This window comes from Etheostoma cragini, chromosome 2, assembly GCF_013103735.1.
Source record: "Etheostoma cragini isolate CJK2018 chromosome 2, CSU_Ecrag_1.0, whole genome shotgun sequence".
NCBI classification, from domain to species: domain Eukaryota; kingdom Metazoa; phylum Chordata; class Actinopteri; order Perciformes; family Percidae; genus Etheostoma; species Etheostoma cragini.
The window spans coordinates 9,696,590-9,718,606 of record NC_048408.1 but is presented as its reverse complement, the minus strand read 5'-3'; the positions used below and the strand labels follow the sequence as shown (position 1 = coordinate 9,718,606).

Sequence of the window (22,017 nt, the reverse complement as noted above, 5' to 3'; positions counted from 1 at the left end):
ATAGCTTGTCAGCCCGCTGAGGGTGCAACATATGCTAGAGGCCCCATTTCATACGCTGTTTCAGGGTAAATTCCACATTAGGAAATTATATGTATTTTACATTACGCATCCTGATTAGCAGTGCAACATGGGTTGCTCATGACACATGACTGGTGGCAAACAGCCAGTTTTTTTAAGCACTGACAGACAGCATGCAGCCCAACACTCCCCCTGCAAGATGACATCTGTGAGCTTCAGCAGCATTGCCAACATCACAGCACACAGCAGATTGTAAATGTTATCAGTGCTGTCAGGTTGAGTCTATATTTGTCTCTGATATAGGCGAAACAAACAGTATTATGACTAAAAACAACAGTGGGCATTTGTATTGACCAGAGATCTGACAAATCCTGGTCAGCTAGTGACCTGTCAGCTGGTCAGAACTTTTCTGACTATAGTCCCCTTCACTGTTGCTGCACAAAACAGCTCGGCTTTGCCTTTTTTTCCTTGCGGGACATCACCCCCTGGTGTTTGGAATTCAGGTGTCTAATCTATGCTGATCCCTTTGTTTCTCATGTTTGGCAATGGTAGAAGCCCCTTGCTGGTCTGGGAAGCAGAGATGGCATTCCAGCAGCTCTCCATAATCCTCTGTCGGAAGTCCACTAGACGAGTGGCTGGTGTTGATAAAACATGCTCCCAGTGGAATTTTACAGTTAGGGGATGTTAAATTCTTTGTTGTGTGTGTGGCAAAAAACACAGCAACTGCACTTTTTGCTGTCCAGAGCAGGACGCACATGTGTAGAGATTGGTTTCATGGATTTGATTCTGAACGGTTGTTTTTGAAAACATAAGCAGAATATTGTATATAGAATATTTCTGATTTCTGAATATATATATATATATATATATATATATATATATATATATATATATATATATATATATATATATATATATATATATATATATACAATCCATGGATCGTCTTTCTATCCCAGTTGGCAACTCCCTATTGAATGGTTGATTACATATGTACTGTCAATGTAATAACCCACTCCTCTACGTAGCTCACAGTTCATTTAGATGCATTGTGGTTTTTCAGCATTGATTTCTTGTTTTCGCTGTTGGCAGCATCACGTTGCACTTCAGTTAAAATGTTGCTTTTGCCATCAGATGTATGTATCGATTTGGTCTATATCGACATAACGCTGCACATTACTGAAGAGCTTGAGAGGACTTAAAGTTAAATGTGTATGTGTAAATTTATACTCACACTAGTTTTCTGGTTATTATTGTTTTTTAGGAGTTTGTAATATATGTTTTTACACATAATCCTAACACAAACTGTAACCCTTACAGAAACTTAATCCAGTTTGGGGACCACTGCTTCAGAATCACCCTGCTCGTGCTTTTCATCAAATAAATGTTCAACAGTAACTTGTAACATTTGAATTGTTTCGACTGATAGAAGCATCCAGTTATCCTCTGAAACATGGCCATCTGAAGGACAGAATGACCAAATTAGACTCAGATATTATCCTCAAAAGTATTTTCACTTTCATGATTTGGGACATAATGTAAGTCCGGGGTTAAAAATGTATATTCTCCACGATGTTTTTTTCTCCTACAGGTGCTTATCCGTGTAATTGACACCAACAACCACCGGCCACAGTTCTCTCAGGAGGTGTATGAGGTTAATGTCCCCGAAGACAAACCAGCAGGGACTGAGGTTCTGCAGATCAGTGCCGTGGACAGAGATGAGAAGAACAAACTGACCTTTACTCTCCTGAGCAGCACTGATCCCTTCAGCCTGAGGAAGTTCAGACTAGACCCAGGAACTGGCACGCTGTACACCGCTGAGCGACTGGATCATGAGACCATGCATCGTCACATCCTCACCGTCATGGTATGAATCAATGAACACTGACAATTAACAGTAGCTTGATAAATTACAATGGTTTAATGGAGTTTATTTTAGAAATGTTTGCTTCATTGGAAAAATTAAACATCCGTTAAGCTTTTTTTTGGGGGTGGGGTTCAAAATATGAATAATTTTCTGTTTTATGTTACTATTGATGTATGAATTATCGAGGGCTCTAACACTCTTTGTCTTCCTTTTCTTCTTCCCTCCTCCGTCCTCTGTCTCTTTCTAAATTTCACTTCTCTAGGTCCGAGACCAGGACATCCCAGTAAAGAGGAACCTTGTGCGTGTTATTGTCAATGTGGATGACACTAATGACAATGCGCCCTGGTTTATAGGCACACCTTACTCTGGCCGTGTGTTTGAATCTGCAGCCATAGGCTCGGCTGTGCTTCAGGTCACAGCTCTTGACAAAGACAAGGGCTATAACGCAGACATGGTCTACAGCATTGAATCAGGTAAATGCACAAAAAAGGTTGCTGTGCCATTATCTTGGAGCACAATTTTCTTAGTTTTTTTTCTCATAGCAGAAAGCTTTCATTGTAAATGAATGCAAATGAAATCAGCTCGTAAAAATGCATGAGTCATATTGAGTCCTGCTGCCCACTGGATCTTGATTATGAATGGAAGACTTTACAAGGAGTAGGAGAATATTGAAGACTTTTTCTAGAGGTTACGTAGGAGATGGGTAGATCCCCCTTCAGAATTTCCCAAGATGATTTTCTCCTACAATATGCTGTTCTATGAGAACAAGAAACATGGGTTTTGGCTTTTTTGTATAAAGACATGCATATTTGACATCGCTGAAATGACTTTGTGTAATTGAATTGTTGCTTGATTTGTTTTAGTGAAACTGATGGTTTAGAATGACTTAGCATTTCTGACATTGCAAATGCTTATCAACCACATCTTCCTGGTACAACAGATAGTACCGCCACATTGATATATTCTTCTTTTATTGTCTATTTCTTACAGGAAATGTTGCAAACTCATTTGCCATTGACCCTGTTCTTGGGACAATTACAGTAGCCAAAGAGCTTGATCGCAGCAGCAAGACCCTGTTTGATTTGATCATCAAAGCATCTGATAATGGAATACCATCACTCTCAACCACAGCCAATGTAAACATTATGGTAACAGTTTCTGACAATGCAGCCCCCAGATTCACCGAAAAAGAATTCTCTGCAGAAGTCAGTGAATCAGTCCACCCAGGAAGTTTTGTGAGCTTGGTCACAGGCGACAGCCATTCATCTGTTTTCTATCAAATAAAAGGTGGCAACATCAACAATGCATTTGATATAAACCCTCACTCAGGAGTGGTTGTGACCCAGAAAGCTATAGACTATGAGACCACCTCTCAATACAAGCTCATCATACAGGGCACAAACATGGCGGGACTTGCCAGCAATGCAACTCTACTGATTCATCTCAAGGATGAAAATGACAATACTCCAATCTTTCTACAGAGGGAATTCAAAGGAGTAATCAGCGAGTCAGCCCCAATCAATAGTGTTGTTCTTACCCATGAAAACACTCCTTTTGTCATTCGCGCCTCTGATGCTGATTGCGACCAGAATGCCATGCTCATCTACCAAATTGTCGAACCGTATGCACATAACTATTTTGCCATTGACTCAAGCACCGGAGCAATAAGAATCACAGCAGCTTTGGATTATGAACAGAGGAGTGTTTTCCGCTTCACAGTCCAGGTCCATGATCTGGGAATGCCACGGCTATTTGCAGAGACGCCAGCCAACGTGACCATTGAAGTAGTTGATGTCAATGACTGTCCACCAGTTTTTAGCCAAGAACTCTATGAGACAACTGTCATAGTGCCAACTTACAAAGGGGTAGAAGTCATCAAAGTCAATGCTACAGACTCAGACTCAAGGCCTAACTCCAAACTAATCTTCTCCATCTCCGAGGGAAATATTGGTGATAAATTTAAAATTGATCCAATTGTAGGCATAATTTCTATTCAGAATGTCACACAGCTCAGGAGCAGATATGAATTAAAGGTCAGGGTTTCTGATGGTAGATTTGCTACTGTTGCTACAGTAAAAATAAATGTTAAGGAAAACAAGGAGAGTAAGATGAAGTTTACAAGGGAGTCCTACAAAGCCCAGATCCAAGAAAACCTTTCTGAGAAAAAAACACTAGCTGTCATTGCTGCTGTTGGGAACCAGGTGAACGAGCCCTTGTTTTACAAAATTTTGAACCCTGACAGAAGATTTGAAATCAGCCGCACGTCTGGAGTAATCTCAACCACTGGGATTCCATTTGATCGTGAGGCACAGGACACATTTGATATAGTTGTTGAGGTTACCAGAGAGGACAAATCAGAAGATGGGGCTCACGTTATTGTAACTGTGACAGTGGAAGATGTAAATGACAATAAACCCATGTTTGTGAACCTTCCCTATCATGCCCTGGTCCAGATGGACGCGGAGGAAGGCCAGGTCATCCGACAAGTCACAGCAGTGGACAAAGACATGGGCCCGAATGCAGAAATCCATTATCACCTGAAGGAACACCAGGAGCACTTTCAAATAAGTACCTCTGGTGAAATCTCCCTCAAAAAGAAATTTGAAAAGGATTCACTTGACACAGACTTTGTTGTTGTTGTTATGGCAAAGGATAATGGAGAGGTAGCATTAACAACAGAAGTAGAAGTGCCAATAACAGTGGTGAACAAAGCAATGCCTGTGTTTGAGAAGCCCTTTTACAGCATTGAAATCCCTGAAAACATTCCCTTACACACACCTGTTGTTCACGTACAGGCAAATGATTCTGAAGGCCCTCGCATTGTGTACACCATCTCTGAGGGAGATCCTTTCAAACAGTTCTCAATTGATTTCAACACAGGTGTTATTCATGTGATTCAGCCTCTGGACTTTGAGACACACCCTGCCTATAAATTAAATGTAAGAGCCACAGATTCTCTGACTGGAGCTCACTCTGAAGTGTTTGTTGATATCATATTGGAAGATGTAAATGACAATGCCCCTGTGTTCCTGTCGAAGACGTACTATGCCAATATTTCAGAGGCCTCTGTCATTGGTACATCCATTTTGCAAGTTGATGCCAAAGATCCTGATACTGGTAATAACCAAGAAGTATTCTTTCAGCTGGTTGAGGAAAAGGGGAAGAGTTCAGATTATTTCACTATTGACCGTCACACAGGAACAATCTCTACAGCCCAAGTTCTTGATCATGAGGAAATCCAGCAGCACAAGTTGAGGGTCCGTGTTGTGGACGGAGGAGTTCCAGCCCTATCAAGTGATGTAATTGTGACGATAGATGTTACCGACCTGAATGACAATGCTCCAATATTTACAGAGCACACTTACAAAACTACTATTAGCGAGTTGGCCCCACGTGGACACTTTATCACCCAAGTCCAGGCATCTGATGCTGATAGCTCAGACTCCGATACGTTGGAGTTCTCCATTATATCCGGCAATGAGGATCAGAACTTTTCCATCAACAAACAAACAGGCGCCATTGCCATTTCCAACCACCGTCGGCCACAGATGCAGCCTCTTTACAACCTCAATGTATCAGTATCAGACGGTGTATTCAGAAGCTCAGCCCTTGTTATGGTAACAGTTACTGGCGCCAACTTCCACAACCCCACTTTCTCTCAGGTGGACTATGTGGTAGAGCTTGTTGAAAACTCACCTATTGGTACCTTGGTAGCGGAAGCAAAGGCAACAGATGATGACGAAGGCATTTTTGGGCAAATAACATACCAGATTGTGAATGACTTTGCAAAAGACAAATTTTCTGTCAATGAAAATGGAGAGATTTTCACTCTTGAAAGCCTTGATCGTGAAATTACAGTTGAAAAGGTTATTCCCATTTCTCTCATAGCTAAAGACGGCGGTGGAAAAGTAGGCTTTTCTATAGTGAATGTCATTCTCACAGATGTTAATGACAATGCCCCACAATTCAGGGCAGCTGAGTACAAAGCCACTATTGCATCAGATGTCCCAAGGGGAACCTCTGTGGTTAAAATAGCTGCTTCAGACATGGATGAGGGAAGCAATGCTGACATTGAGTATTCAATTGAAGCGGATGTTGAAAATGTGGTGGAGAACTTTGAAATCCACGCAACCTCTGGAGTCATTACAACCAAAGAGAGTCTCATTGGACTTGAAAATGAGTTCTATGCATTTTTTGTGAGGGCAAAGGATACTGGAAATCCACCCAAACATTCTGTTGTACAGGTATACATCAGGATTGTTGTACCAGAGACACCAATTCCCAAATTTGCTGAACCACATTACCGCTACACAATTGCCGAAGACCTTCCCATTGGCACAGAGATTGATGTAATTCAGGCTGAGAGTGAGCAACCAGTCGTTTACAGCCTTGTGAAGGGCAACACTCCTGAGAGCAACGAAGATGAGGTTTTTGTTGTAGACAGAGACAGTGGAACCTTAAAGCTTCAGAAAAGCCTTGACCATGAGACAACCAAATGGTACCAACTCACGCTGCTTTCCCAAACCAAACATGAGAACTATGACATAGTGACGTCTGTAAATGTTAACATCCAAGTGAAGGACCTTAATGACAACAAACCTGTCTTTGAGTCACACCCTTACGAGGCTGTCATTGTGGAAAACCTTCCAAGTGGAGCTCAAGTGATCCAAGTCAAAGCCACCGACCAAGACTCTGGAACCAACGGTCATGTCGTTTACAGCCTGGACCCCAAGCAGAACTCGCAGGAGATCTCCGAGCTGTTTGCTATTAATAGTGAAACTGGATGGGTGACCACCTTAAAAGAACTAGACCGTGAAAAGATGAACAAATACACAATTGCCGTCCTAGCCACAGACCAAGGCGACAAAGTCCAACACGTTAATGGCACCAGAGTGGAGGTTACTGTTGCTGACGTGAACGACAACCCGCCCCGCTTTACTGCAGAGATCTACAAAGGCACAGTCAGCGAAGATGACCCTCCTCCCAGCGGAGTCATCGCTATACTCAGCACTACAGATGATGATTCTGAGGACATCAATAAACAAGTGAACTACTTTATCACAGGTGGGCATTTATTATTATTATTATTATTATTATAAATATTATAACTAAGCCGAGACAGTTTACACCCTACTCCTTTGTGTAACAGTTTTTCATCAACACAGTTAAGGGGGGATTATCCGTTTATGCCACTTAATATGATGATAATATCTCATCTTTGAAACATCACACAGTCCTATTATCTGTTAGGAGTCTTGAGTTATCGCCTAATCTGCCAAAGCTCAAGGCAAGTATTAAAGGTCATTATAATACAGAAATAAATATAATAATATTAATAATATATACTGTATATCTGAATAATGTTTGTAAATAGACTGGGAGGGAATACTTCCTCTGGCGCTGATTAGCAAGTGTAATGAACTAGTCTGGGAATATCAAAAGGAATCTGAATGCAGCATTAATTCATCTACATTTTCTGTTGTTTCTTGGTTTGCGGGATTGCTTGTGTACCAAACATATTTGATTTAGAAATAAGAGTTTGCTTTGTGAAGATAATTTCAGTAATTATTGATGGACAGACCTGTATCCTTGTGTTTTCTAATGAATTCTGCTGCTTTGCTGCCTCTGAGTTGTTGATCATCCTGAAGTGCTATATTTCTTTTTAACACCAACAGGAGGGGACCCACTTGGCCAATTTGCCATCGAACACATTCAGAATGAATGGAAGGTCTCTGTCAGGAAGCCCTTGGACCGTGAAGAGAAGGACAATTATCTCCTTAACATTACTGCCAGTGATGGCATCTTTACTGCCAAAGCCGTTGTAGAGGTCAAGGTGCTGGATGCCAACGACAACAGCCCTGTATGCCAAAAGGTAAATTCCATTTTTCTATTTTCTCAATTGTGTTGTCATTTCAGCACTTCGTTTGCATTTGTTGTGCCCTTTTCTTGCTGGTATTCACTATCATTTATTTCCCTCTTCCATTTTCCTCTTATTCATCTGTCCCCCAGTCCCTGTACAGTGAGAGTGTCCCAGAGGACTCCCCTGCCGGCAGGCTCATTTTACAGGTCTCTGCAACGGATGCCGATATCCGCTCAAACGCCCAAATCTCTTATGAGCTCCAGGGAGTTGGATCGGAATTGTTCATCATTGACTCTGATACAGGTGTGTATCTGCGTATCTAACAATTTGAGAATGGTGATCCCTCTGCAAAAATTGTTTTTTTCTTTTGTGTGTTGTTTGGGTTTGTGTGTGTGTGTGTGTGTGTGTGTGTGTGTGTGTGTGTGTGTGTGTGAATCATTACCAGCAATAGAAGAGGCAAGCGTGTTTTCTTGTGCCCAGTTGTTATTTACTTATTCATTATTAAAATAGCCAAGAACATTTCCCCACGGGGCAGATGAAAAAAACCCACAGTGGCACTAAAATCCAGAGTTGAACACGTAAATTGAATTTATGAGTGCTATACTTCTCCTGCCTGCAAATTATTTCTTCTAGGAGACCCTCTAAATCAGAGATTCCATCTGGCTCCTAGGATAAAAAAAAAGAAAGAAAAAAGAAGAAAAACAATGCCAGTTAATCACCACAAACCTGTTTTTAAAAGAAAATGCAAAAGTAAAGCACGGAAGTACGAAGTATACTAAGCCAGTAGATTTAAACAGCTATACAATATTTCTGCTGCTGCATACAATCCCCAAATAATGTAAAAACGTCAATTGTCATGTTTGAAATGCTGAGAGACTGACACCAAGGCAACAATATCATCCAGCTGTCTTTTGGCAACTCTTACTACTGAGTTTCTAGCAGCAGTGCTACTGTTATGGAGAGGGGATGTTTTTTTTCTTCAGTGCAGACAAGTAGGATTATTGCAGATGAGGACCGCCAAGAGGCTCTGGAGTTTTCCAGAGAGGTTGTGGTAATGCTGGCTGCCTCACATCCCAGGGTACTTCCAAGCTGCTCTCAGCTGCCAATTCTGATGGTTTCCTTCATCCCTCTACTCTCTTTGCCATTTTTTCCCTCTTCTCGCGCTTCAATTACTTATTTATACCCCTCTTCTCTCCCCCGAAAGCCATCATTTGTTTGGATTTTTTTTTTACTTGGTTAGGAGACAGCAGACAAAGGGGTTACAGTGCTTTAGCATAAACATGGTTTGTCTTATATTCAATCGTCAGATTCATTGCTTACACAAATTTTACATTCGTCTGTACTGTTTTTTCTATTGTATGTTCTTTAAAAAGCAAATTACTTCTTTCTACTCCTCAAAGAGTGTAAGTCTTTATTTGTGCGCATTTTGCTCAAATGTCTTCTGTCCCACCTTCAGGGAAGTTGAAGACTTCACAGCCCCTAGACCGAGAGGAGCAGAACAAGCACAAGTTCAAAGTGCGGGCAGTGGACGGAGGAGGACGGTACTGCGAGGCTGACGTCCACATCACTGTTGAAGACGTCAATGACAACCCGCCTCAGTTCTTGTCCGATCCCTACACCATTACTGTCTTCGAGAACACCGAGATGGGCACTTATGTGGCAAAACTGCTGGCAAACGATATTGATAATGGTGAGTTTATTCAGACACAATATTGGTCCAATACCTGAAAAATCGAATGTACAAAATGGAAAGTGAACCTGTTACCTACTATAACGTTCGCTAAGCCCTGCCTTCTTATGCTCTGTCGCTAAGCTTGACAAGCTGTCTGTCATCTCACAGCATTGTGGAGCTTACAATGATAATGGGAACAGAATTATTATACTCAAAATACTTTGTACTTTGTTTAGACAATGGGTCCTTGATTTCAGACAGTAGAAAATATAAGCAGGCTTTTAATATTAAAACTATTTTAGATAAACCTTTGAAAGCTCTTGCTCCTCACAAGTGCCGATACATCATGCTTAAATGCCAGAAAAAACATTACTTACGGTCAATGAAATCAAAAAGCACATGTGATTCAAAAATATAATAGACAGCATGCATATGCATCTTGGCTAAATGCTGACCCACAATGCACGGGTTATTATCTTTCCTTTATGCAACTGCATTACTCTAAATGGCAAGAGGGAGGGATAACAAATGTGGAATTACATGAATGATCAACCTCTTAAATTAAAAGCTCCATTACGCTCTAATGAAAGTCCTCTCTCTTCAAGCTGAATTCTCAAAAGAGCTGATTGCAATTTTCTACTCGCCTGGTGCAAAGCCACAGGGCCACATATTCATCTCCGGCGTCTTCACCTTTCATCAAGCATAGCCACCATCTGATAGGCTCACATGTGGATAAGACTAAGAACTTAAACCATGCCGTTAAACAGCCATTTAGGCTCCTTGAGACTTTATCCAAGAAACTGTTGGACCTGCTGTTCCAGACTAGACCTTTAGTTTAGTGGAGCACAGACCATTCTGGCCTGTTCACTGTCAATGAATCAACGCCTTCTATTTCTTTTTTCAGTCCTGTGTTTTGGGTGGACTGACAGCTTGACAGTAGGAAAGGGATACTAGAATTGGATCCCTCAGAGAGAAACTTAAAATGGTGAAAGGAAAGCGCTGGTATTAAGACGTTTCTTCCCTGAGGCTTTGCTGGCACACAATTTGCTTCATTTTGAATATCAAGGATAAGGGTAGTTGAAGGAGGGGTGGAGAAAAAAAGGTGCTTCCTGCAGTGTAGCCAGGGGCAATAATTATTTAGAGTTACACTTTCTGAAGCAGAGGGGGATTTGATTAGTATTTCTCTCACATGTGTGGGTATCCAAGCATGTGAGAGTTCTTTTTTGTGGGTCTATCTAGTATTTTTTGATTTAGAACTGGCAGATCCCAAGCAACATGTAGAGTGTACAAGACAAATTAGATGTTAGCTTTGACCCAGTTCACTCAGGTTTCAGTCAACTGTCTTAGCAGGCAACCATGAAATTGTGAAACATAATGTAACCCTCTTCCTAAGAGAAAAGAGTCGCTTCATCCTCCATCAATATTTGTCTCTGCATATCTCTGTGAGGATTTGTTCTTGGCCCTGGCTGCTGTGTGCCACTGCATCAATGATTTGGCTGACCATTTGGCTGGAAGAAGTTTGATACTTAACCACATTGCGGCTCCCAATTCAGCCTGCTGTTACAATCTCGGAAAAGGCAGCACTTATCAGTGCGGGAAGGTTTTGAACCAGACAGACACACATATCCAGACTGGTGGCCTTGATCCATGATAAACTAAAGTTATGCGTATACACATTCCTTCTATGATTCTGCTTTATCCTTTATCACACTGCCTGGACCCAAGTGTCCCTCCTGTAGAGAAGGAATTTAATCATTTTCTGCTTTGTCCACTGTGGTGCTTCACCAGATTATATATGTTCCTGACAATCTTGGCTTCAATACTGTAGAGAAAGACGTCTTAAAGTGCCAGCTGTCTTCAAAATAAAATTGGTCGGTGTTGCTTAAAAGATCAGTGTGCAGTTAGCATGTTTGTTTTTAGCAATATTTTAGAGATTAACATGAATAAAGGTGCTGAACAGTGTCTTTAAGGGCTGCAACTAAGATTTTTTTATTATTAATTCGCTGATCATTCAATATTAATAACTTATTTGCTTTGTATATACAATAAATTAAAAAAAAACTGTTTTGACAGCTCAAAGTTTTTTATTCAACCAAGATATTGACTTTAGTTTATCTACTATGATATGTGGCAAATAAGTTGCAGAATCATCAACTCATTCCATATGTACCTTAATATTAAACAATCCAGTCATGGGACTGAGATGGACATACAATCATAAACATACTTGTATGCATTCAATGTGGCCAATCGAGATTCAGCACGGATCACTTAACTACCAATAAGCAGTTGTCTCAAGGACGATCAGACCAGATAAAAGTGTTGGGAAACCACACAAGCAGGGCTCCCCGTGGTAGTCTCTCCAGCACGATAATGACATCCACGGAAGACGGGGGCACTTCCCTGATAAATGGGAATATAATAGCGTATTCCAAATGGGGGCCACCTGCAGAAAGGCATTATGATTATTATTGTGATCTGTCTCTGTCTCGTTGCTGGGAGCGTCTTGCTAGTGGGAGGACATGAGTTATGAGGATGGCATGGATTAGACGTTTACAGCTCCTGTTTTTCAGAGGCTGTGTGAAAGATGAATGTGTCAGAATGAGAATGGAGGGCGACGGTTTTAATCATTCAAAAATCAATACATCAATATAAGAATCAATGTGCTTGTTACGCCCTGTACTTACCAGTTTATTTCTGTTGATGTGGCTATTTATCATTGGTGAAGATATAATTTTACTTAGCAGTTTAATCGCTGCAATGTGGGGACAGGGACCGGGTGTAAACTGAGAGGTATCGCTTGTTAACAAACAAGTGTGATTGTCAAAAATAGGATTCACAATGTAAAATCAAAAACAAAACATGAATTGTCCTTTTTTCTGTCATCCCAGGTCTTAACAGCGACATCCTCTACTCATTGGGCGATTCTGCTGATGGATTTTTCTCAATTGACGAGCACACAGGTGTTATTAGCCTGGAACGCCCCCTAGACCGCGAGGTGCAGTCGACATACGAGCTGAAGGCCCGCGCCAGTGACCAAGGCTCTCCGCGGCTCTCCTCGCTTTGCCAGGTGGTAATCTCTGTCTTGGACATCAACGACAATCCCCCGGTGTTTGAGCACCGCGAATACACGGCTACGCTGTCTGAGGATGTGGCGGTGGGCACACAGGTGCTCAGAGTGCAGGCCGCCAGCCGGGACATGGAGGCTAACGGAGAAATCTCTTACAGCATCATCAGTGGGAATGAGCATGGCATGTTCAGTGTGGACCCCCGCACTGGTATGTGGTAGCATGAAATAGATTACTTTTTCTTTTTTATATTCTTCTGAGTCAGCTTTTAATGTGTTCTTAGCTTTCTCCCTATTGATGGTGTAACAAAAACTTTAATATTACTGCAAGGTGTTTCTTGACTCTTAAAGAATCTTTGGGGGGTGACTACGCAAGACAGCAAGCATGATCGGTTTGCTCACAGTAAAGGCAATGAGTCTGTGTTACCTTATTTGAGAAATCAATGCATGTGCTTGTCATTTTTGACAATTTGATAAACAGAACTGGCTATTTTGCTTAAGTAAATGACACCCCAGTTAACAAAACTGCTTAAAAAAGAATAATAATATTTAAATACTACAGGTAAAATCATCTGGGCAGAGTTCCACATAGGCCTGTCTGCCTTTAAACGATTGATCTAGTGATCATTTTTTTCAATTAGCAATTATTTTCCCATTGCTCAATTAAACAATTTACACAAAATAAATTTCAATAAGGTTTAACACTGCACTGTTCCAGTATGAACTTGAGATGATGTATCAAATAAATCCAACACTAAAACAAATTAAAATTTCAAGTCACTTTCAGGAGGAATATTTTAATTTTTTCTCTCTCCTTTCTAATTGACTTATGAGCCCGACTTAAACCGGACAATTTTTTAACATGTGGGCCGTTATAACTGACTTTATAAAGGACAAGTGAGATATCTGAAACAATCTGGCCTGGTTGCGCAATTATCGAAGACAGTGCTACAGATGGGGAGACACAGCGCAGTTTACCTCACACTCAAGTCAGTGCAGGACACACTGTACACGCGGGTGCTACGGGGGAAGCTGGAGAGACATAGTTGAGCGGAACTGTTATTTTGCTGCTGTCATCCTGACTCAGGGTTAATTTTACAAAGTCTACAGACTACCACGTTGTTGTTGGCATTACAAGTAAAATACTCTCACACTCACACAAGACCGTGCGGGATCCTTTTTGCGAGGAATCCATGCTTGCGCTGTTGTTAGAGGCAGCCATGTAAGTTTTTAGATGTGACGCGTCAACGCAAATTATTTGTGTCATTGCATTTACCGAGTTAATAAAGCCAGTTTATGTTCTGCTTGCTCAAAAGGGTATTTGGTTAACTGCAATTAAGAATTTCTATTCCTTTTTTGTCTCAAATTCTTTATCATTTTGGCACTGATTTTGCTTTGGTACTGGCTAAAACTTCCTCTATGATGAAAAACCCCTGATTACTTCCAAAAAAATATTGAATTTAATGAAAAAAAACTTTGATAAGTTCACATTATATTTTTAGTGTCACCACAGGGGTTAAAGGTACGTTGTGCAGTCTTTGACCACTGGTAGCAATGTGGAGCAATGTTTTTTACGAGAGGGTTCCTGTTTTCTTTATGTGGTGTACACGGTGCACGCACATAAGGAAGCCCATTCCTGCTCAGGTTCCCCATTGCACTGATCAATAATTGTCAGCAGCGTGCAAAGAAGCATAGTAATGGGCAAACAAAAGTAATGAAGAAGAAGACTGCTAGCAAGGCAAGCAAACATGAAGGAAAACAATGCGCAACTAAGATATGAACAAAAATCCGCTTTTTGCCAGATTTTCTGGAGGAAGAAAACATGTTCATCAGGTTTGTTGTGCTTCAATGTCACACACAATGCAAGGCATTTTGTTAACAAAACAATCCACAAAGAACAGGGAGTTAAACATTAAGAGCTTCATCGCCCATGCCGTCTAATTGTTGTTGAGTCTACACAGTCTGCATTCCTGTCTTAAATTGCCACGGGGACAAACAACCCAAAACATTGCAGTATCATTTAGCAATCCCAAACACCTTATCTTGCCTGTAAATATTTACAAACCATTTTCAAATTCAACTGCAAACATTGTTCAACCATAACTGAATTTCACTTGAATTTCCGGCTGAACTGTACACATCTGAACACAACACCAAAGAAACTAGGATACCTTTCTGTTGTTGCGATGCCAGTTATGGCAGCTGAGCCAAGCAAAGCTTTTGAATTTCAAAATTAGTTTATTAGGATAAATGCCTTGAGATGTAGCATCTCATTTTCAAGGGGGTCCCTTTGTCACAAACCGGTTGACAAAAGTTTTGGCAGCAGAAAATGATTCCCAGTAAAAAAAAAAAGTTTGAAGCAAAGTGTTTGTCCTCAAAATGATTTATGTTATTTGGCGCACTGTGGTATCATAGGGATTTCTTTTTCTTTTTTTTGAAATATTTAAATAACATGTAGTATTGAAGTTTGAATTCTTGTGACATGACAGCAGCTCTCCCTCTCTGACGTTCTGCTGTCTCATTGTCCTCAGGGGACATCTTTGTGATTGAGGCGTTGGACTACGAGGTCTCCCATGAATACTACATCACCTTAGAGGCTACAGATGGTGGCTCGCCACCGCTCAGCGACATGGCCACTGTGAACATCAACCTGACTGATGTCAACGACAACAGACCTGTCTTCAGTCAGGACATCTACACAGCTGTTGTCAGCGAGGACACCGAGCTGGGGAAGACTGTGTTGGCGGTAAGAACACACACGCTATGCTATATTCAGGGACAGGTTTGAATGCAATAGTTGCTTGTTGTGTGGCAGTAACCCATAATTTCTGTAAAACTGCTTGCTAGGTGGAAGACATTTTCCATCTCTCTCTGTGCTTCTTCCTCTATTTAGATCTGTCAGTTTGTTCACCCTATCATCGTTTATTTCTCCCTTCCAGCCTTTTTTCCTCTCTTCCCATCACTCACTGCATAGACTATCTCATATCTGCACCTGTGGCAAATCACCATCTGGCGGAACAGCTAAATTAGGGCCGATGCTCTTCATGCTCACTGCACCCCTGTTCTCATGCATTATCTGACACACATGCTCAAACAGTTTAATTGAAAGGCATTTGACTCATTAAGCCCCTATCCTAGATAAGGCTTTCTCTACCTTTTGCATGTAAAATGTTTCTCTCCATCTATTTCTGTCCACCCCCGCAGCCCAGCTCTCCGCCTTCCCCTAATTAAGAACCTCTGCTTGTGGCCATTTATCTGTGTGTCTAATGTACCTGAATATAAATTATCCATCAGAAAATTAGATTCTAATACCTGTCGTTGTCTCATACTTGTAAATCTTCACTGTCTGCTAAATCTCCCTGAGGATCCCTTTCAATAAGTGATGGTTGGTGGGTTTTAAGAGTGTGTGTGTGCTCTGTGTTTTTTAGAATAGGGTGCTCGGGATAAAAGATAGGTTGTATGCTTCTAGGGCTGCAGCTTTAGATTATTTTGGTTTTCAAGTCTTCTACCGATTATTACATCAATTAATTGAGTAATTGGATAAGACATAGTTTTTGCTTTACTTAAAGACAATAGTAATTAGTGGTGAGTTCAGCTGAACATTCAGTATGTGGTACCTTACCACACCAGAAGGACATTCACATCAGGGGAAAAACCAGAAAAAAGTATTAAAGATCCAGACCACCCGGGTAACAGCCTTTTCACCATGTTGAGGTCGGGGAGAAGGTACCCGATACACCGGGCCAGAGCTTCTGCCCTCAGGAAACTAGGATGCTAAATGAGAACAGATAAATAGTATAATATTATTTTCTCAGAGTACAAGGTGGCGTCTTCAGATGTCTCATTTTGTTTGACAAACAGAACATTTGAGATATAGGAAAAAACTGGAACAAGAAAATATTTGTCAATTTGCTAGAAAAATCACTCAATCAAGTAATCCATAATCAAAATAGTTGCTGATTATTTACTGTCGATCAACTCATTGATTAATCGAGAAATGGTCTCAGCTGAACAATAGTGCTTTAAAGCTCCTGAAAACTTTTTGAACCCAATGTATTTCTCTCCAACAATAATGTTCATAAATAAACAACAAAGAAAAATAAAAAATACATTCTTAGTTACTATGTTTTAGGAGCTAAATGCTCAAAATTTGTTTCATCAGAAATGTGTTTGTGTGGTTTTCAACACTCCATCCACAGTGATCAATCCCATCCTGATTGGTGCACGGAGGGCCATGCACTTTAAAAATCAAAAGAACATATCACTTTCTTCTTCTAAATGAGGCAGATAATTGTAGGTTAAAGTAAGAACCTTGAGAAAACAGATTTTTATAGCCTTTACACGTGTTAACATATAATAAGCACAGGCGTTAAATTGTCATTTGAACATCAGAATCACAATTAGAAACACTTTATTGATCCCCGAAGGGAAATTGTTGAGTGATAGTTATTTTCATTGTTTATTTGATCCAAAGGTGATGGCTGAGGATCTTGACGGGCCTTCTTACGATCACGTGCGGTACTCCATTGTGGACGGTAACCAAGGCAGCCCCTTCACCATCGATCCTATCCGAGGGGAGCTGAGAGTTGCTCGCCAGCTGGACAGAGAGAGAGTAAGAGAAACAGCAGATACAATGCTGACTGTACATACAGAGTTTAATCCACCGAGGAACCAATTGCACTTTGTGCAGAATCCAATCAGTCATGTCAGGCTTAATAGGGAAGCTTGTTTACTGATCTCAACTGCGTTATAATTGCTTACAAAAGCAGCTTTGCATGTATGGTGATTCTCTCCCCCGCTTTTCTCAGACTTCAGGGTACACTCTGATGGTGGTAGCCTCAGACAACGGCCTTCCCGCTCTTTCCAGCAGCGCCATGATCAACATAGACATCTCAGACGTCAATGACAACCCGCCGCTTTTCTCCCAGGCCAACTACAGCCTCATCATCCAGGTGAGAGGGGGAAAAGGGGTCAGTATGGAGAGCTGATTAGAAGTAGAGAGGAAGGGAACGAGGTAGATGGAAAGAGAGAAATAGAGGGGGATGTGCAGGGGGCATTGCGGTGGACACAGAGAGAGGGATTAACAGGGAGGAGGAATAATGGGAGACTGTGCGACTAGAATGTCAAGAAGCAAGTAGGAGGTTGGAGCAAGAACAGAGGTAAGGACAGGGGAGAATGGAGGGGGGAATTAAAAGACAGAGGCTGCATCTTAAGTATGAGAATTCACATAAGGGATGGAAGGAAAAGGCTGCAAGGCAGGAGTGATGAAGAGTGGGAATGTGCAAGAGAAAGAGCTGAAAATGGGTGGTTGGTCGGACTGAAGGGAAAATGTGCGAAATTGAGAAGAATGAAATGCATCTGTATTCCAGTTTTAGGAGATATCAAAAGATAATGATTCCAAAGTTAGTACGGAAGATGATTTGTTTCCAATGTCCCTGTCTGTTTAGAAAATTGAAAAAGCAATTTAAAAGATACTTTGCGGAGACACCGCACACATTGTACACAGCTCCAGCACTTCAGGAATAAACATTGTTTTGGCTATATTTTACTTTCTATGGTTCCTTGATCAAAGTTAGGCACAAAAATCACACTAAAACAGAAGAAGAAAGAAACACACTGTGTACACACTGTACCCATCGCAAGATATATCAAGAGTTTTTTTTTTGAGAATAAAAGTGAGTTGAGAGTCAGGACATAAAAAAGAGTTGAGGCAGATCTGAAGCCTATTCAGGGACACAAACACTAAAGAACAAAGAAAACACATGGTCCCTTTTACTAGGACTCATCAGAAGTATGGTGGACCAGCCGTTGGACACGCACAACCGATAAATACCAGCAGCAATAGAAGAAGATTAAGTCATCCACTCTAATCTTTAAAGCGTACAAAATCCATATTATTATCACGTGATTGTTCAGGTGCAGTTGGAAATTCCGCCGGATGCCCCTAATTTCGGCCAGATGTCCGTCACCTTCCACTTTATTTGTGTTGTAATTTTAAACTACTGTAGATTTATGAGGACTATGCTTAACTGCTGTTAGTCTGTTGCACGACTAAAACAACTTTTGAACGTACACATGATCCACCAAAACAAGTTAATTCCAGAGGCTATTTTGCAGCAGCAACATTGCTCCATGCCGAGCTTAGCACCGCCCAAGACGATTGTGATTGGTTTAAAGAAATGCCAATAAACCAGAGCATGTTTTTCTCCCATCCCGGAATGCTGTGTGGACTAGCCAGACCGTCCTCCGCAGCGTTGTGGAGGAAGGTCTGGCAATGAGAGCCTTAGTTGAAATAAATCGAAAAGCTTTGGTTTTTTCAATTTTCCGCTTTAATTTTTTTTAAATTATTTGTTTATTTTCAGCATTATTAACATATCTCTACGTCAGAAATGTTCTGTGGGTGCATATTTCACCTTCTGAAAAACATTACATTGTCAAACATTACAGAGCTGAAGAGCATCTGGAGAGCCACCTCCTCTCTTCACAAACCTTTACCTTTCCTCTCTTGTATCCCACAGGAGAATCGACCAAAAGGCACAAGTGTTCTTCAGCTCATCGTAACGGATCGGGACGCTTCCCACAACGGCCCACCTTTCACCTTTGCCATCGTGGATGGGAACGAGGGCGACGCTTTCCACATTAATCAGCAGGGAGCTCTTGTGGCCGTGGGGGCGCTGAATAGGAAAAGTAAAGAACACTTTCTACTTCAAGCACAGGTGAGTCACAGCAGCAAAGAGAAACCACAGTTGAGAGGTTGTATTGATTTAACCGTCAAGCCACAGCAACCTGATCTATTTATCTTCCCTCTTTTCCCTCTCTGTACCTTTTCTCTGTCATGCTCACTCTAGTCCCCCCCCACTCCTCCAACTAGTCAATGTTTGTCCATTTGAAAATATATTCAATATAAAACTTTTCACCGTGCTGAAGTAAACATACAATAAAGCTGCTGCATCAGAGTGCATCTCACAGGAGAATCATAAATCAAAGACTGCTTTGAGTTGGCACCGTCACGTGTGTTTCCTGGGTGTTGATGTGTCAGGGAAGAACAGGGGAAAGAAACGAGTGGGCAGATGGAATTTGAAATGTAAGTGTGATGTCTTGTTACGCGAGATGCACACTCAGATTTGAGTCACTTTTTTTTTCACTTGCAGAACAGATGACCATCCATGTAAATGTTACAACGCATGATCTTTAGATGATTTGTTGGCTTTAATATCCAGTGCACCTACAGTGTGTCGATGCCGTCGGTCTAGGGATATCAGTCAAAGAGCTTGATTGCCCTCTGCTGTTTGAAAAATAAAGCTTGCAGAGGTTAACTTAACAGTGCCCATTATTTCCTCTTCTCATTCCTCATCTTCAGGTGTCAGACAGTGGCAGACCTCAGCTCTTTTCCACCACCTTCATCAGTGTACGCATCATCGAGGAGAGTGTCTACCCCCCCGCCATTCTTCCACTGGACATCTTTGTGACAACAGTCGGAGATGAATACCCCGGTGGTGTCCTGGGCAAGATCCACGCCACCGACCAAGACGTCTACGATACTCTCACCTACAACCTCGCCTCCTCTTCCTCTTCACCCTCAGACGTGAGCAGCGCCTTGTTTTCAGTCGCCGCCTCTGACGGTAAAGTCATCGCCCTACGACCACTCGACGTGGGCCACTACCCTCTCAACGTGACTGTGACTGACGGGCGCTTCACCACAGCGGCCGATGTCACCGTGCACATTAGGCAGGCAACGCGTCAGGCTCTGGACAACTCTATTGCGGTGCGCTTTGCAAATATTGCCCCTGAGGAGTTCATCGGGGATTACTGGCGCAACTTCCAGAGGGCACTGAGGAACATCGCTGGAGTCAGGAGGAGTGAAGTCCAGTTAGTGAGCCTGCAGCCTTCAGAGCAAGGAGATCTGGATGTGCTGTTGGCTCTAGAGAGATCGGGCAGCCCCTACCAATCTCAGGAGGTGAGAGCAGCCACGATTACTTTTTTATTTGTTTATTTTTAGCTACTCAAACCAAATAGGGGTGGGACGTATAATGAAACGTCAAGATGTCGTTGTTCTTATTCGTGTGATACAGAATCGATATGCTGCCGCAAAATATCGATATTTTGATTTAATAAAAAAAAGACGCTCTGAATAGATTTCCCTTCTCCCAGCGTTGTAACTTCATGGCTTCATGGCAGGAATTTGTGAAAACTGTCATAATGTCATCATTTCCAAGAGCCCAAAGGGATGTCTTCATATTCCTTATTTTGCCAGACCAACAGTCCAAAACCCAAAGCTATTCAGTTTGCGATAACAAGAGAGGAAAGCTGATGTTCATTTGTCTTTAGGTTGTTTTCCGTAAGCTGAACTCCTCAGCAGCTGTGATCGAGGAGATGACGGGGGTTCGGATTTTGCGGGTGGTGCAGAAGTTGTGTGCGGGTCTGCACTGCCCGTTAAGCTTCTGCGATGAGGTCATCTCTCTGGACAAGGCCTCTATGTCCACTTACAGCACGGCTCGCCTCAGCTTTGTTACCCCGCGACACCTGAGAACTGCCACCTGCCAGTGTGAAGGTACACACACACACACACACACACACACACACGCACACACACACACACACACACACACACACACACAAGCACATTTACTGTCTGTGAGAAACTCCCATTCTAAGTGGAAATATGTTGTCATTTAGGTGGCAGATGTCCCGTGTTGAACAACCTGTGTGAGAACAACCCCTGCCCTGAGGGAATGGAGTGTGTGGCAGATCCAAAAGATACTGTGTTCAGTTGCGTGTGTCCGGAGGGCAAAAAGGGCAAATGTTCCGGTAAGACAACCCACCTCTTCATTTGTGTTCCCAGATGTTTTTTCGTCTTTGACCCGTCTCCAGCTTCTTCCAGTTGTAGCAATAATTAAAATACAGTAATTTGAAATTGATGCTGCATGAGTGTCCCAAACTCTGTGTGATACATGTCTGTTACTTCCTGGCAGATGGCCAATCACTGACGTTCAGCGGGAGCGGCTATGTGAAATACCTTCTGATGGAGAATGAGAACAAGGAGTTGATGAAACTGTCTCTGAGGATCAGGACCTTCTCCAGCCATGCTACTGTCATGTACGCTAAAGGAACAGACTACAGCATCCTCGAGGTGTGTGTGTGCATGTGTTCGGGTGGATGTGTGAACGTCTTTGTCCAGACTTATTAACAGTGCATTCATTACTTCAGCATCTTTTAAACTAAAATGATAACCTTGCTTATCATAATTAAGTCCAGGCTTACTGTCCCTCTGCATTTATAAGCTTGTCTCTCTATTACTGCCATGCTTTTCCATATCAGAAGGGCTTAATAAACACAGACTGACCTACCCTCCCATGAGACCACCCTGCCATTTGTATCAATCAAATGTGCTGAAGGGTTCAAAAAAGATATTTTTAAACGTACTTCACATAAGGGATGATGGGAATGTGGTGGTGGGTTGAAAAGAATCTCACACACAAGAGCTATTTTAGTACTGGGAGTTTTCCACACATTCCTTTTCTGTCTGTCTGGTA

The 22,017-nt window shown here is 41.8% G+C and overlaps 1 protein-coding gene across 11 annotated transcripts in view; it reads left to right on the top strand.

Annotated features, from left to right (window-relative positions):
- fat1a (FAT atypical cadherin 1a) overlaps positions 1 to 22,017 on the top strand; it is a 74,933-nt gene that overhangs the window by 43,626 nt on the left and 9,290 nt on the right. For all 11 annotated transcript variants that reach the window (XR_004658837.1, XR_004658838.1, XM_034888336.1 and 8 more), the window contains 15 exons: positions 1,610 to 1,885; positions 2,148 to 2,358; positions 2,876 to 6,949; positions 7,561 to 7,757; positions 7,895 to 8,048; positions 9,202 to 9,435; positions 12,309 to 12,695; positions 15,016 to 15,230; positions 16,959 to 17,096; positions 17,293 to 17,436; positions 19,003 to 19,200; positions 19,845 to 20,441; positions 20,813 to 21,035; positions 21,161 to 21,292; positions 21,457 to 21,614. Coding sequence is in view for 9 of the 11 variants with exons in the window: in XM_034888336.1 (XP_034744227.1) it covers positions 1,610 to 1,885; positions 2,148 to 2,358; positions 2,876 to 6,949; positions 7,561 to 7,757; positions 7,895 to 8,048; positions 9,202 to 9,435; positions 12,309 to 12,695; positions 15,016 to 15,230; positions 16,959 to 17,096; positions 17,293 to 17,436; positions 19,003 to 19,200; positions 19,845 to 20,441; positions 20,813 to 21,035; positions 21,161 to 21,292; positions 21,457 to 21,614 (7,338 nt within the window). In the remaining 2 variants the exon portion in view is untranslated. The remainder of the gene's footprint in view (positions 1 to 1,609; positions 1,886 to 2,147; positions 2,359 to 2,875; positions 6,950 to 7,560; positions 7,758 to 7,894; positions 8,049 to 9,201; positions 9,436 to 12,308; positions 12,696 to 15,015; positions 15,231 to 16,958; positions 17,097 to 17,292; positions 17,437 to 19,002; positions 19,201 to 19,844; positions 20,442 to 20,812; positions 21,036 to 21,160; positions 21,293 to 21,456; positions 21,615 to 22,017) is intronic.